This window comes from Cibotium barometz, chromosome 30, assembly GCF_041138505.1.
Source record: "Cibotium barometz isolate CiBa-2024 chromosome 30, ASM4113850v1, whole genome shotgun sequence".
NCBI lineage: Eukaryota > Viridiplantae > Streptophyta > Polypodiopsida > Cyatheales > Cibotiaceae > Cibotium > Cibotium barometz.
In genome coordinates, this window is record NC_141075.1 from 18,554,848 (window position 1) to 18,572,292 (window position 17,445).

The window sequence follows — 17,445 nt, forward strand, 5'->3', positions numbered from 1 at the left end:
GGTGGAGGGAGTGATCTGCTATGATGTGACGGATAGGGGCGGATAGTGATGGATGCGAGGGGGAAAGAGGTAATGGAGTACATGCGTGGGGTAGTATCAAACTTGTATAGAAATTATTTTATTAGATTTAAAGATCAAAATAGCCGATTAGTTGGGGAGGTGATAGATGCTGTACATAGTCGGTATCCCAATCCCCCACATGCGACATTCTCGAATGTATGGGGAAGAACGCGAATAAGGGAGATCTTAAGCAATAAAAGATCTCACCTTAAGAAACTCGCGTACGATGATGGGCTAAATGTAGCTGCGGGTGGCTATCCTACCGAGAAACCTGCCACTGCGCACAAACGCGAGTGGAAGGAGGCAAAGAAACAAGCAGAGGGTGGCGTGAAGAGCAGGCAGCATGTGGAGGCATGACGGATCCAGATGGAGACCATTGGATCTTCGCATTTTGGATCTGGCGACGTCGAGTCATGGGAGGCAGAGTTCGTAAGTATCTTGCCACTTTATTTGATTGTTTACTTAATTCATTGATTCTATGATTGTTTTAATCTTACAAATTGTGTTGATTATGATACAGCGACGGGTTACGGGGAGGAAGTCCACAGCCCACAATACTGGGTATGCTTGCCGGCATAGCAGACGTGACACGTGGACCCTCTTCAGAGCCCAGGGATGTATTACGGACGCGCAGTTTAAGATGGCCATGAGACCATACGGTCGACAGGTACTTGAAAACTCTAAACGAATGATTTTGGTTTATTGAATTACATATATATATACTTATATACTATATATTACTTGAACAGGCACAAGCTACTGCTGCACCTGCTGATGATCCTGCCACTGATGATCCACCCGCCGCCACTGCAGAGAGTGGACGTGAGCACTACTCATCAGACATTCCGACCGATGTGAGCTCATGTGATCATGGAGGAAGCGCAGCGAGTCATCATCTGGGTCTGAGTAGTACTCAGACTTATAGTATCACATTCCATATTAAGGATGTGGTTGTATATATATTTTTGTAACTGAAGCCATGGGCTACTTCGACATATGGACTCCCTTGTATATATGTGTACACATAAAATCTTGATAGTAATATTGAATCGTGAATTGATAGTATTGCATTCATGTCTGTCTTGAATCGTGTATTGACAATGTATGCATTCATGTCATTCTTGTCTTAAATCTTCCTCGTGGATGGTGCAATGCACCAAAAAAAATAAATCCAGAGAGTGCTATTGGGTGCTGGAATGCTAGAACAGCATTTAGGTACCAAATAGCACTCTCTGGATTATTTTTTTTGCTCTCTGTTCGCGTGTACAGACGCGTCAACTCTGCAAAAAGTCGCGTGTATATACGCGGATACTCTGTGAAATGCGCCTGTATAAGCGCAGCTAAACTGGCAAAATGCGTATATACACCCTCGTATCAGTGCGTCTAAGCACAGCTAAACTGACAAAATGCGTGTATACGCCCTCATATCAACGCGTCTAACTACTTCTATACACGCGCTTTTACACGCATGTCTCTGGCCGCGATGATACACGCGCTGATACACGGGCCCGTTACTTTTTAGAGGACAAGAAACTCTACAAGAGTATATGAGACTCTAGAAAGACAAATCCCTTTTGTTTTTGAGTTATTTGAGTTCAAAGTAGAGCACTTGGCTGTTTTTAACAGTTTTATGTTGAAAACAAAACTTTGACCATTTTGAATACTCTCAAAGAGACCTTAGAAGTCATTTTTAAAGAACCATCACTAAGATATGTTTTATAGAGCATTAGAAGTCCTAAAACTTTGTAGTTTGACTTTTTCCTAATTCCAAATAGATTGAAAGATACTACTCTCCCAACAAAGAGACCAGTTGTCAAGCTTTGCCTTAGAAATTGCTATCAAGATTGATTATCTTATCTATATAGACCACACTACAAGGGATCGCGGGCTCATACCCGCGCTCCTAGCCGCTAAAAATGACTTGTGGAAATCTTAGACATGGACATACGTAATGGGAGAGATTGTTTTTCCAATGAGTTTAGTGATTTCTTGAGAAAGTAGGGAATAAAGAGAGTTTACATGTAGGTACACTACTCGACTACAGAAAGGAAAAATAGACACATTGTAGAAGTGGCATGTGCCTTAATGTCTGCAAAAATATGCTAGATTATTTTTAGGGTGCCACTATTGTTTTTATAATGAACTTGACCCCCACTACAATTCATGGCACAACGCATAAACAAAAGTTTACAAACATAAAACCACATGTATCTCACTTGAAAGTGTTTGGATGTATTGCATATGTGCGTGTTCACTGGCAATGAAGTGAGAACAAAGTTGGACTACAAGGAAAATAAATGCATCTTGGTTATGCTTTGGATCAGAAATGTTATAGATATTATAATCCTACCACTAGTGAGATGGAAGTAGGCAAAGATGTTATCTTTAATAAGATGAGTAGCTGGTATACACAAGTGAAGGAAATTGAAGATGCAAACATAAGAAGTAATGATGCTATCCCACATGTAGAGCAGCAAAGCATAGATGCTTAGTAGACGTGGAGAGTCCTTTACTAGTAGTGGATCCAATCTTAGTCCATGGTCAGACATGTTAAGGACGACAGATGTAGGTACACAAAGGGAAAGAAAAGATAGATTAACCTTTTATGCATGATCTGTCATCAGGTCACTCATATGTGGATGATTACTCGAATGGCTCCAAGTACAGCAAGGTGAAAGGAGGACCAAGGGTGTTTCTAGATATATGCAGGCCTACGAGGATTAGATGCCCTATTAATAGGTTGAGATATGATGGATATATCATGTTAATAGGATTAGACACACTATTAATAGGTTGATATGTGATGGATATACAGCCCATCATTATGCTTACGTGATTAAAGGAATAATGAGTTAGAGACCACTTTTTTTGAGCAGGTGCTTAGAAATAAAAAATGGAAAGATGCCATGGATGAGAAGATGACAGTATTAGATGTAAATGCAACATGTGAGTTAGTGCCATCACTATGGATCCATCTTGTATGTTTTAGTAGAGGAGAGTACTTTTCCTTATAGTATATACTCTTAACTTTATAATATACTAGATTGAAAGAAGAAGAATATAGAAAAAAATCCAGCCATCCATCTCTCTTGTGTCTTGCTCTTTCTTATGTGCATGTAGTTGCAAAAAACTCAAGCTCTCCCACTCCCTTGCATTCCCTTTATTATATATATGTGTGAACATTCCCTAAGATGTGTGTGAACCCACTCTTAGAGTTGTTAAATATCTATAAATTATTTAGGTTTGATATAAGTAGTGATGTCATTTAGTGGAGACTCTAAGGCTATAGATGCATTGTACTTTGGATATGAACATTACACAACATCACATCAATCAAATCATATTCATTCAATCATGCAAATACTATGTGTGTCTAAAAATTTCCTCTCTTTTTCTATGAGTATCTAATATCCACCATAGGTTGCATTGCTCTCCTCACTCTAGGTGTTATAGTTAGTGTTAGAGCCATTTCTTGCCATCCCACCAATACGACGTCTCGAAGCTACTCATTGTTCGATTTGGCTTGCGCCACCATACAACCATTGTCTTGCTCGCCAAGGGTGGCAGACCTCAAGATAGCCCCGCTAGAGCTGAGCTGAGTTAAACTTGTTGCTCGCCAAGGGTGGCTGAGCCGATCGCTTATGTGTCCCTTTCTGGCTAATGAAGTTTTGCCTCTATTGGCCTTCCTGTCCAAGGTGGCTTTTTCGCCCTTTGTTGGCCTTCCCACCAAGGTGTCTTTTTTGAATTGCATTAGTGCAGTGATAAGGAAGGAGTTTGAGAGTCCCCAGGTGATGGGTTCAAATCTTCTCCTCTGAGCAAGTGATGGCATTTAGTGTGTGTGAGTAGTGTATTTTCAAATTTCCAGCCAAGCCAAGAAAAAAGAAATAAAAACCAAGGAATCGTCTTTATTTGTTTGGTTGAAAAATATGGTATTTTCGAGCAGCACTAGAGATGAGAGAAGGGTATTAACGCCGGTAGAATGCAACACGAGGACATATACGATCAACGGAGAGAGAGAGAGAGAGAGAGAGAGAGAGAGAGGTATTAACGTCGGTAGACTGCAACTAGAGGGCATATAGAATGCAACAAGAGGGCATATACGGAGAGAGTGTAAAGAAAAGGTGCTCATGCAAGCAATGTGTCACTTCAAACCTTTTTGGGCAATGGGCTGAAGTTCTTCACACGTACCGAGGGGTTGAGTAGGTGGCGTGGGAAAAGAACACCTTCTTTTTCTTCGAATTAAATTTAGCAGTCGTGGCGTGGGAAAAGAACACCTTCTTTCTCTTCGAATTAAATTTAGCCGTCGCCCGTGCCCTAATTGAATCTTTACAGATTGGTCTTCTGCGCGATTTTTTTTTTGGGTGGGGGGTCTTGCTGTCGTGTTGGGCGCCATAGTTCTCGTACCTGCAGATTGCTACAAGAGGATAGGTCTTCTGCGTGATTTTTTTTTGGGCGGGGGGGTCTTGGTGTCGTGTTGGGCGCCATAGTTCTCACACCTGCAGATTGCTACAAGAGGTGAGACACTTTCGCGCCCGCTACGTTTCTGTGTATTTTCCCAGGTAAGTTATATGCTTGGCTGAGTTTATAATCTCCGGCAAAATTTGCGGTGTGGTGTAAAGACCATGCTTGGCTGAGTTTATAATCTCCGGAAAAACTTGCGGTCTGTGCTGCTTCTTTTTCTTCTTCCTCTCTCTGAGTATGTCGCTGAGTTCTGCCTTGGGCTCACAAATATGGGCCTTTTGGTAATTTTTGGTGTGTTTTCCAGCCGGCAAGGATGGTGCGCCGGAAGATCAAGATCAAGAGGATCGAGAACGCGACCACGCGGCAAGTGACTTTCTCCAAGCGTCGTGGGGGACTGTTCAAGAAGGCCCACGATCTCTCCGTTCTGTGTGACGCCGAGATCGCCGTCATCATCTTTTCTAGCAAAGGAAAGCTCTTTCAGTTTGGTAGCCCCAGGTCAGTACGTACATCCGCTCTCGCCTTCATTTTTGGGACTGTTCCAACCTACTGACCTTAGGTCTCTACAAATTTGGGCTTCCATTTTCTGCCCGAAGTTTTTATCCTTAAAAAAAAAACCTGGAAATGGCAACGTTTTCCGATTCGAACAGCACTAGCCTAATCATTTCTCGCCCTTACAGAAGAGCCCTGTTGTAGAAAAGCAAAGAAGGCCTCGACTTTGAGATTCAAGCTTCTTGATTAGCACGACTTTTTTCAAGAAAATCATGGAGCAAGACTTCTAGAATCTATGCCGAGCTTCGATGCAGCTAAACATCAGTTACCTCAGTGTCGTAATTAAGAGGCCCAAAAAAAGAGTTTTACCATGTAGGCCATCAGTGGCATAGTGCGAGCCAATGGCCGGGGTTTGGGCAGGCTGGTGGCTCACGACCAGTCACTGGTTGCTCACAACCAGCCACTCTGGTGGCCTACGTGGGAATAACCCCCTTAGGTTCTATGAAACTTCTGACTTGGGCTTATTCTCCCAAGCAATACACATTAAGAAGTGTACTCACCTCCTGAATTGACTCCTTTATTTGCCTTGGTTTCTATATCATTGCATCCACTTTCCATCCAGGCCTAGCATTTGAAGGGCATCCCTATTTTTTCTTTTGAAGGGCTTTTCTTCCACTAGCTTTTGAGGAGATTGGAAGGGCATATAACTATTTCCCAAAACCCTTCCCTTCTTTTGAAGGGTAATTGTCTTCTCATGAAGGTTTTGACCCCCATGGAAGGGTACTGCAACCTTCAAATTCTAGCATTGGTTCCATCCATAATATAGTATTCACATCATGGCTTTTTGCATAAGGGATCTACATACATAACTTCACTATGGAGTTCATAGTCACAGATGTTCTTAACATGGGATCCTTCCCACATGGTACCAAAAACTAGAGTTCAAAAGAACTCCTATCCAATGACAAAACCCAAGTTGATATTTATGGCAGCTTGGGATTGTGGTGTGATGACAAACAATGTTGTATGCAAACATAGTAGCATGTCTTGGAACTTATTAAAAATGATTAAGAAAGGAGTTTTATATTTCATTTTCTCCCTTAATGTTTTTCTCGCTCAATTGCACCTAGGGGTTCATCATTGGTGGTTTGATGTTGGTCTCATACATAACTCGATTTGAAAAAAGTTACTTTCACCAATGGTCTCTACCATTTGCGATCATTCCCTCTTTGTTGTTTATAAACAGATTAGTTTTTTCTTGTTTGTTTGTGAAGTGGTAAATTAGGTGATTGTTTGTGTAATTTACACATCCACACACACACACACACACACACAAATCCTACGCTTACTTGCACACAGGCACCAAATTGCATGTGGCTATAATCTAGACACAATTTTACAAGAAATGATAAGTTTTGGGTTAGGAATTTGTGCTTGCCTTTTATGAGTCCTGGTTCACAAGCAAGTTGTCAATTGCCACCATGGTAAGACAGGATAAGTGTAGATAGTCATTTGTATGCAAAACATTATTTCATAGTCCAATCAAAGTTAGCATTTATACATTTGTTGTGCACTTTTGTAAGCCTAATGCAAAGCAACATCATATACATAGATAGTCACCAAGAAAGATGTTTAAGCATTAGCTCATCCAGATAAGTTCGGACTAGTCGGCAAGTGATTTCTCTTTTCGAGGATAGAGTGTGGTGGAAATGATAAATCTTGTCCAAGTACCATACTTTATGTGCAGGAAGAATATGGATTAGTGAAACTAGAAGAGCGGCCTTGATCAAAATCTTTTATAATAATCTCAAAGATGAGATGGATAAGCTGACAAAACAAAGTTATAAAACAAAGATTCCATGGCTGCTATCTCAAGGCTTTTCCAAGATGAGATGAAGAAGCTGACAAAACAAAGCAGCAAAATAAAGATTGGAGCTATCTCGAGGCTCTTCCATGGAGGAGCAATCAACAAGAGGAAGCAAAGGAATAGAAGTTGGCAAAGCATGTTGCAAAAGAAATCGATGGAGAACTCGAAAGCTTCGAGAAACAACAACATGACAAGGGATGTAGAGTCGTGAGAAGTAGGACAAGGGAAAGCAAAGCAGGTCAAAGCTAGAGTCCACTAAGCCTGTGTATATATAAACCTCATGTAGTCCAAACCAACACTATAGTTTACATCTACCAGCTCCGGGTTGTCACAAAAAAGGAAGTTTATTTTTGGAGATGAGAAATCAACCAACCAGCCAAACAAGAAGCTCAAAGAGGAGAACACCCAAGGTGCCCTCACTACATCCCAACATATAGTGCAAGGCCTCCTTACCTTGGGTGCCACAAGAAGGACAAAATATTATTGATTAATTAATAGGGTCGTCCCCGGAGAAAAAAATAGCTAGGACGCTATCACACAAGGCATACCACAAGCACAATTATGCCTCTGAAAGTTTAGTGAGGAGCCTTCAAGAGAGACATCCTTGTTAGAGAGAGAGGTGCAATGACACGACCCTTAAAGGTTGATCATGAGAGCATTCCTAAGCCTCTGCACCTCCATGGCCCTTTTGCTAAATACTTTTGCAAATAATCTAGGGCTCCCTGAGCCTAGTTTACATCCAGCTATTCCAAAAACTTCATTGCCATGCTGGGACACCACGTTAGTCGTAAGTCTTGGTAGAAGGAGAGACACTCCCAAAGACCTAATAGCCTTGATGGGATCCCTCATGGTTTTTTCTTAATGTAAAGATTAATAATAGTGACTTTATTAAGCTTAATCGCACACTCGCTTTTTGACTTACCTTTTTCAGCAACAATCACTTAATCACGCACTTGTACTTTGATTTGTCTTTTTTAGCAAGCAATCAAAGAAGACCACCCTCGTTTAGATGTTGGGTTACACCACTTGCCTTCCCTTCATTACGTGTAATATTGTACTCTGTGGCTTCTCTCTCCAGAAGCCCGAACTTTTCGATGAGGTCCTCTTCATCTTCATCTCGATCTCTCCCTTTGCAAGGACCTTGAATTCCTCTGCTACATGTGTTGGAGAGAACTTCAATTTCTTACTAAATGGTAACTTTATCATGTTTAATTTTTTTAACTTGCCCAACTGCCCCTTAGCACGTAGATTAAGGTGTAGTTTTTCCCATGGTAGCTTAACAAACTCTTTGAGGTCTACTTTTTGTTGCCATTTTGCATACTTTTGTACTTCTTTAGGGATAATAGAGGTGAAGTTTTTGATTTCCACCATCTTGCTAGGAAGGTTGATGGTATTTGTTGATGATAAAAAGCAAGGGATGTAGAGAGCACAATTGCTTGTATGCCTTCTTGTATACAAGGTGGATGAGAGGAAGTCGAATTCCACCATTTTCTTGGTGTTGGTTGCACTAGGTTTGAGAGACAAGAAGTGAGGGTGGAGCAGAGCTTACAAATAGTATATCTTAGAGCGCAAGGTAGCAAGAACTTTTTACACATTGATTTTTGAATCAAGCTTTCAACGGTGAGGTAACCAAGCCTTCCTTGGGTACAGCCATCACTACCCGACTTCTCAATGATTTTCCCAAATTTCTCCCACAATCTGGCCATGAGTGCACGCGGTGCCTTTTGCGAGGTCATTAATGGGGATGGGCCAAGAATAGGTGATGGCAACAAGACACGTGTCCCTTTCCATCTATGCACCCTTTTTCAGGGTAGCAACTTTGATTTTTCTACCACCTCCATGCTCCTACCAGTTGGCTCCTACTGAAATCAATTTACATATGTACATCCTAATTTTGGATTTTGTTTTCTTCTATTCTTGTATACTCTCGAGTCTTGTCCTGATTCCTAATCCTAACAGAACTGCAGATAGTTGCAGTGCTGCTCAATAGGCTTAAAGTCATAGTGAAGGCACATGGTGATCTACGCCACTCAAGAAGGGGCCACGGTTGTTGCCGATATCTGTTAGCGCGAGGGTAAAAAAAATTAGAAATGATATAACATTAATGGAAATGATATGCTACAATTCTAAAGACACAGAATACTTTCAATAATACATACACTTGATTGAAGAATAAATATGGAAAAATAGGTGTATACATTACTACATCAAAATGCCATTATATTGAGTAGGCCAAAAAATCATTACAATGAGTAGGAAAAATGTCATTACAATGAGTAGGAAAAATGTCATCAAATAAGTGATTATATTACATCAAAATATTATTACAATAAGTGATTATATTACATCAAAATTTTATCAAATAAGTGATTATATTACATCAAAATTTTATCAAATAAGTGATTATATTACATCAAAATGTCATTACAATAAGTAGACAAATTGCTATCTAAATACATCCTATGAACATATTAGTCATCATCATCATCGTCATCATCATCATCATCATCATCATCATGGTCATCATCAAGAGCATCGTCCTTCTCCTTGCCATCACTTAGTTCTTTGTCATCACTATCATCCTTCCTTGTCATCATCACTATCATCCTATATACACCATACATAGAGTTATCCCATAAGACAAAGATCTATATGCATAGATAGCTCTATGCATAAGACTCTTATCCATAGCTCTTATGCATAGAGCGAGCTATGCATAAGTTTCTTATACGTAGAGCTTTCTATATAAAAGCCTTTTGCATAGAGCTATGAATAAGATCCGTATGCACTAATATTTACATAAGAGCTACGCAAAATAATAAAAAAGTAAAAAATAAAAAACTAATGTACTCGAGAGATGTTACATTGCAATATGAATAAGGGATAGAGAGCACATACCTCGCAAGTAGTGTTGTGGTTGACAAACTTATTATCAAAGAATCATTTTGACTACATAAATATTAAAAAATTATCTTATTCATAGCTTTCTCTATGCATAAGCTATAATACAATTCTATGCATAGAGGACTTATACATTGTAATTTCTCTTCTTTGCATAAGCTAAATTGTCTTATAGCTCTATGCATAAGCTATAAGGCAATTCTATGATTAGAGGTCTTATACATTGCAATTTCTTTTATGCACATGAGGGTACAATATAAAATAAATAGGAGAATGTGGTCAAGCTTACCTCAAGGCAAAATAGAGCTGTTATACATTGCAATCTCTCTTATTATGCATAGAGCTCTTATACATTGCAGTCTCTAGCTCTTATAACATTGCAATCTCTCTTATGCATAGAGCTCTTTTTGCACTGGAATTGTTGCAGACAATGCGACAATAAAAATATAAATAGGATAAGGTGGTCTCGCTTACCTCAAGACAAATGCCTTGAGCATAGTGAAGAATGACCTACAAACAAAAATAATTATTAATGGCTTGAACATCAAAGAGTGCCATATGCACAAAGTGTGCATAAGAGCATGCATAGAGCTTATTCATAAGGCTTGTTGACTTGTTTCTTGTGGGCTTGTGGGCATATAATTTTGTAGGTGCTTATGGGCTTATAGACTTATGAGCTAATTACTCACATATTGGCTTGCTAGCTTGCAGATTTACTAGCTAATGGGTGGCTGATTACTAGCTTACTAGCAGGCTTATTAGCTTACACTTACTAGCTTGCAGTCTTGCAATGTTGCTGACTTAAAATTATGCAAGCTTATTGGCTTGCAAAATGTCGATTTACAATGTTTACCAGCTTGTGGGGATGCTTTTACCAGCTTATGGAATTGTGGGCTTACTAGCTTACAAACTTTTTGGCTTACGCTTTCAGCTTAACAGCTTGTGGGCTTGAGAACATGCTCACTTCTTGTAGGCTTGTGGCTTGTTGATTTATAGGCTTTCTCACTTATGGGCTATGAGCTTACAAACTTGTTGGCTTGCATTCTTATTCACTTGCGTAGTTGTTGCAAGCTTGTGGGCTTTCAAGCTTGAAAAATTGTAAGTGTGCTAGCTTGCAAAGCATATCAAAGGCCGCTCTAAAATAGCCCCTAATTTTTTCCATGATGTCAAGGTGGACAAAATCATCATCATGCTATATATGTGGATGCTTTGTTGCTAAAAGGGACCAATGAGAATAAAAATGTAGCATTGAAGAGTGATCTTGGATTTTCATTTGAGATGTCAGATCTTGGGTTGTTACACTATTATTTGAGCATACACTTGTACAGTTACAAGAGGGCATCACATGGTAAAAAGTAAGACACCTTCAACAATGTGTAAGTGTAGATGGGTGGGTGAATATGTGCTCTATAAAAACCTAGAAATTTAGAAAATTGGGCGAATGTTTTGAAATTCTTATACAAAATTGTGGTGCCTAGTGTATTTTTGGCGAATCTTTCATCATTCCCTCTAAAAATTTGGAAATAATTGGGTGAATAATCTTTTGAATGATTGGTATAAAATAGCCCAAAAGTTTTGGAGAACTCAAAAAATAGCCATTGCGCTATAAATAGTCCCCATTTTTTTCCCTGGAGGGCATTGCTTTGCTTCAGTCCAAGAACATAAAGGGGCTAACAAAGATTCAAATTTAAATATTTTAAGCCTATTTCTACTCCAGTAGAACTTGGGCATAGGCTGAGTATGTATAATGTAGGAGAGCCTTCTTGTGATGCCACTCTTTATAGCCAGCTATTGGCTGCCTCTCATACACTTGTGTAACATTAGGCTCGACATATAGTTTGAAGTGTACCAGTTGAGAAAATTTATACATAGCCTATAAACAAAGAAATGGCAAGTTGTGGAGCATGTGTTCAAGTACTTAGAGGGCACTCAATCTCTTCGTTTGTTATATGCTAGCGGGGATGATTTTCAACCCCATGCTTATAGTGATTCGGATTGGATTAGTGATTATTGCACAAGGTAGTCCCCCACAAGTGGGAATTGTTTTTTTTCTTGGGAGCTCATGAATATCATGGTTGAGCAAAAAACATCATATTATGCTACATCTTCATGTGAAACTAAGTACAAGGAAGCTTTCACTACTATAGTTGAGTGTGTATGGATGAGGAGATTGATGGTAGATCTTCATGGAAGTCAATAGACTTTGATTCTCACTAATAGTGAGAGTGCTATGGCTATAGCATAGAATGCAGTCTTCCATGATCGCAAGCACATAGAGATAAAAAAAATTATGGCTATGTCTTTCATGGATATTAGCCATATTGTCCAATCTTTGACAAATCTAGAGCTTTATATGCACAAGGGTGTGTCTTTATAAAGGTGTGGTAAAATATCTATGCTGCTGTACCAAATCTCTTATAAGGTCTTAAGATCAAGTAAAAAAGATTTGATGTTCTTTAGTAGGGAAGGTGTAGCTGCAAAGAAGGCATTGATTTGGCTTTACAGTAAATTCAAAGGCCCTCGAAAACCTAAAAGATGGATGTATTTGGATTTTCCTAGAGAACAAGCATCTCCAAAAGTAATGGCTCATTGTTTTCCTATGAAGAGAGCATTTAGGAAGTGAAGTTTATCCCTAATTGAAAGTGAAGCTTATCCCTTTTTACCAAAGCTACATTATTATTTTCCATTAAAAAATCTTTCCAAAGAAGGAGAGTGGTAAACTCCAAAGTTTCTTAAACATTCATTTTACACCAACTTAAGGCCTCACATGTTTGTAGTTATTAGATCCTAGGATATTAGTTTAGTAAAATTCTCCTTCCAAAAGATATCACTAAAGGAACAATCCCATCGCTTCCTCTTCCTGCATTTACAGGAATCCACAGCTTTCTGCTGAAAGATGATCACTCCAATTAGGTTTCCTTCGGCTTCCATTCTGTTCTATCACTACCCAGCTTCCATCGGAATCCACAGCTTGCCGTACCTTTTGGTTCATACCTGGGAAGCCAGAGCTACGCTTGCCTTCTAGTTCATCCCCCCCTAGAGAATAGTTTTAGAGTTTCTAGATTAGATGCCACATGTTAGTTGGTGATAAATTTTGGGTTTCATTATTGTAAGCCATATCTTTAATGTAACACTCAATGTTAGTGCAGTAGCAGCTTATTAGATCTTTACAACTTGTTGCGCACTCTCATCTATACAACCCGTTTTTCATATGCATGACCACTTACAACATCTAGATATGTTGTTATTAGGGTTGTGATTTTTATTATATGGGTTATTTCCCTTCTATATTCATAGTTGTACCAACCCTATATCTGTTGTCAAAATATCCAACACAACATGCTTGCTTGCTTCATTGAGTTTTGTTCTAAGTAAAGGTTTTGCTATATTTCTAGTGGTGGACTAGATCTATTATTGATTTGAGAACTTATTCCTTCTCATGGGATTGCACATACAACTATATCTCGCCGGGGGGTTCACTTAAAAATATGTAGGTCTACTACGTGCGATCATTAGGATGGGTTTTTTAAACCAAGGTTTTGAGAAAAAATTACCAAAATCTCTTTACATAAGGGGATTTTTTAATGGCATAAAAAAACTCATAAGTTTATAAAGAAGAAGGGTTATTTAATTAAATCAAAATTCACAAAATAGTATTTTTTAGTACCCTTTGAACGCACATTGTATGTAGATCTTTCTAAAAGTACATATCCCAAACTCTACAGCAACTATCTTTTAGCTACCTGTAGCATGGAGGTTTGCACCTATTGGAGATATAGAACTCAAATGGTAGTAAAATTCTCCTTGCAAAAGATATCACTAAAGGAACAGTCCCATCACTTCGGCTTCCTACATTTTTAGGAATCTAGAGCTTTCTCTTGAAAGAAGATCACTCTGATTAGGTTTCCTTAGGCTTCCACTTTGTTCTATCACTACCCAGCTTCCATCGAAATCTATAGCTTGCCGTACCTTCTGGTTCATACTTGGGAAGCCAGAGCTACACTTGCCTTCTAGTTCATCCTCTAGAGAATAGTTTTAGAGTTTCCAGTTTAGATGCCACATGTTAGTTGGTGATGAATTTTGGGTTCCATTATTATAAGCCATATCTTTAATGTAACACTCAATGTTAGTGCAGTAGCACCTTATTAGATCTTTACAACTTGGTACACACTCTCATCTATACAACCCATTTTTCATATGTAATGCCACTCAAAACATCTAGATATCTTGTTATAAGGGTTATGATTTTTATTATATGGGTTATTTCCCTTCTATATTCATAGTTGTACCAACCCTATATCTGTTGTCAAAATAGCCAACACTACATGCTTGCTTGCTTCGTTAAGTTTTGTTCTAAGTAAAGGTTTTGCTATATTTCTAATGGTGGACTAGTTCTATTATTGATTTGAGAACTTATTCCTTCTCATGGGATTGCACATACAACTATATCTCGGCGGGGGGTTCACTTAAAAATATGTAGGTCTACTACATGCGATCATTAGGATTGGGGTTTTTGAACAAGGTCTTGAGAAAAAATTACCAAAATCTCTTTACATAAGGGGGTTTTTAATGGCATTAAAAAAAACGCATAAGTTTATAAAAGAAGAAGGGTTATTTAATTAAATAAAAATTCACAAAATAGTATTTTTTAGTACCCTTTGAACGCACATTGTATTGAGATCTTTCTAAAAGTACATACCCCGAAATCTACATCAACTATCTTTTAGCTACCTATAGCATGGAGGTTTGCACGTATTGGAGATGTAGAACTCAAATGGTAGTAAAATTCTCCTTGCAAAGGATATCACTAAAGGAACACTCCCATCGCTTTGGCTTCCTGCATTTTTAGGAATCCAGAGCTTTCTGCTGAAAGGTGATCACTCCCATAAGGTTTCCTTCCGCTTCCATTTTGTTCTATCACTACCCAGCGTCCATTGAAATCCACAACTTGCCGTACCTTCTGGTTAATACCGGGGAAGCTAGAGCTACACTTACCTTCTAGTTTATCCCCTAGAGAATAGTTTTAGAGTTTCTAGATTAGATGCCACATGTTAGTTGGTGATGAATTTTGCGTTTTATTATTATAAGCCATATCTTTAATGTAACACTCAATGTTAGTGCAGTAGCTCCTTATTAGATCTTTACAACTTGGTACACACTCTCATTTATACAATCCGTTTTTCATATGTACGACCACTTACAACATCTAGATATCTTGTTATTAGGGTTATGATTTTTATTATATGGGTTATCAAAGCTACCTATAGCATGGAGGTTTGCATGTATTGGAGATATAGAACTCAAATGGTAGTAAAATTCTCCTTGCAAAAGATATCACTAAAGGAATAGTCCCATCGCTTCGGCTTCCTGCATTTTTAGGAATCCAGAGCTTTCTGCTGAAAGGTGATCACTTCGTTAAGGTTTTCGTCCGCTTCCATTTTATTTTATCACTACCCAACTTCCATCCGAATCCACAGCTTGCCGTACCTTCTGGTTAATACCTGGGAAGCCAGAGCTACACTTACCTTCTAGTTCATCCCCTAGAGAAGAGTTTTAGAGTTTCCAGATAAGATGCCACATGTTAGTTGGTGATGAATTTTGGGTTTTATTATTATAAGCCATATCTTTAATGTAACACTCAATGTTAGTGCAGTAGCACCTTATTAGATCTTTACAACTTGGTACACACTCTCATTTATACAACCCATTTTTCATATGTACAACCACTTACAACATCTAGATATCTTGTTATTAGGGTTATGATTTTTATTATATGGGTTAATTCCCTTCTATATTCATAGTTGTACCAACCCTATATCTGTTGTCAAAATAGCCAACACAACATGCTTGCTTGCTTCGTTGAGTTTTGTTCTAAGTAAAGGTTTTGCTGTATTTCTAGTGGTGGACTAGTTCTATTATTGATTTGAGAACTTATTCCTTCTCATGGGATTGCACATACAACTATATCTCGGCGGGGGGTTCATTTAAAAATATGTAGGTCTACTACATGCGATCATTAGGATGGGTTTTTTAAACCAAGGTTTTGAGAAAAAATTACCAAAATCTCTTTACATAAGGGGATTTTTTAATGGCATAAAAAAAACCCATAAGTTTATAAAGAAGAAGGGTTATTTAATTAAATCAAAATTCACAAAATAGTATTTTTTAGTACCCTTTGAACGCACATTGTATGTAGATCTTCCTAAAAGTACATATCCCGAAATCTACATCAACTATCTTTTAGCTACCTATAGCATGGAGGTTTGCATCTATTGGAGATATAGAACTTAAATGGTACTAAAATTCTCCTTGCAAAAGATATCACTAAAGGAACACTCCCATCGCTTCGGCTACCTAGATTTTTAGGAATCTAGAGCTTTCTGGTGAAAGGTGATCACTCTGATTAGGTTTCCTTCCGCTTCCATTTTGTTTTATCACTACCCAGCTTTCATCGGAATCCATAGCCTGCCGTACCTTCTGGTTCATACCTGGGAAGCCAGAGCTACACTTGCCTTCTAGTTCATCCCCTATAGAATCCATAGCCTGTCGTACCTTCTGGTTCATACCTGGGAAGCGAGAGCTACACTTGCCTTCTAGTTCATCCCCTAGAGAATAGTTTTAGAGTTTCCAAATTAGATGCCACATGTTAGGTGGTGATGAATTTTGGGTTTCATTATTATAAGCCATATCTTTAATGTAACACTCAATGTTAGTGCAGTAGCACCTTATTAGATCTTTACAACTTGGTACACACTCTCATCTATACAACCCGTTTTTCATATGTACGACCACTTACAAATCTAGATATTTTGTTATTAGGGTTATGATTTTTATTATATGGGTTATTTCCCTTCTATATTCATAGTTGTACGAACCCTATATCTGTTGTCAAAATAGCCAACACAACATGTTTGCTTGCTTCATTGAGTTTTGTTCTAAGTAAAGGTTTTGCTATATTTCTAATGGTGTGATTTGAGAACTTATTCCTTCTCATGGGATTGCACATATAACTATATCTCAGCAGGGGGTTCACTTAAAAATATGTAGGTCTACTACATGCGACCATTAGGATGGGTTTTTTAAGCCAAAGTTTTGAGAAAAAATTACCAAAATCTCTTTACATAAGGGGGTTTTTAATGGCATTAAAAAAAACCCATAAGTTTATAAAAGAAGAAGGGTTATTTAATTAAATCAAAATTCACAAAATAGTATTTTTTAGTACCCTTTGAAGGCACATTGTATGTAGATCTTTCTAAAAGTATATACCCCGAAATCTACATCAACTATCTTTTACGCACATGATCTTAGGTTTGAGCGTCACCTCCGTATGCAAAGCTAGCACTTGCAAGTGAGGCTCCAACTTAAGTTCGAGTCACAATTAGATATGCAAGTGCTACACCATCACAGAGAGGTGAGGCTTGAAGTTCAATTTCAAACCAAACTATTAAGTCTATGCAGTTTGAGAAGAAGCCTCACATGCATCTTTCTTATGCTATTGCTACACTTGAAAGTATAGATCTGTAAAAGATATTCTGAAAAGTAAAGAAGAAGTAATGTATGTCTATGATTTATCAAGATATAGCAAAGAATCAAAAGAGTACCTTCCATCTTGGGTTGATTGACACCAGGCAAAGGTTTACTAGGACGACCGTTTGCATGCCATTGTG

At 38.4% G+C, this 17,445-nt stretch overlaps 1 protein-coding gene across 2 annotated transcripts in view; it reads left to right on the forward strand.

Annotated features, from left to right (window-relative positions):
* Positions 1 to 4,298: 4,298 nt before the first annotated feature.
* LOC147621233 (MADS-box transcription factor 23-like) overlaps positions 4,299 to 17,445 on the forward strand; it is a 73,890-nt gene continuing 60,743 nt past the window's right edge. Inside the window, exons 1-2 of one of the 2 annotated variants that reach the window (XM_086824524.1) lie at positions 4,299 to 4,619; positions 4,826 to 5,016. In XM_086824524.1, the coding sequence (XP_086680650.1) occupies positions 4,835 to 5,016 (182 nt within the window). In that variant the 5' untranslated portion in view covers positions 4,299 to 4,619; positions 4,826 to 4,834. The remainder of the gene's footprint in view (positions 4,620 to 4,825; positions 5,017 to 17,445) is intronic. The other variant, XM_086824523.1, reaches the window with a different exon arrangement.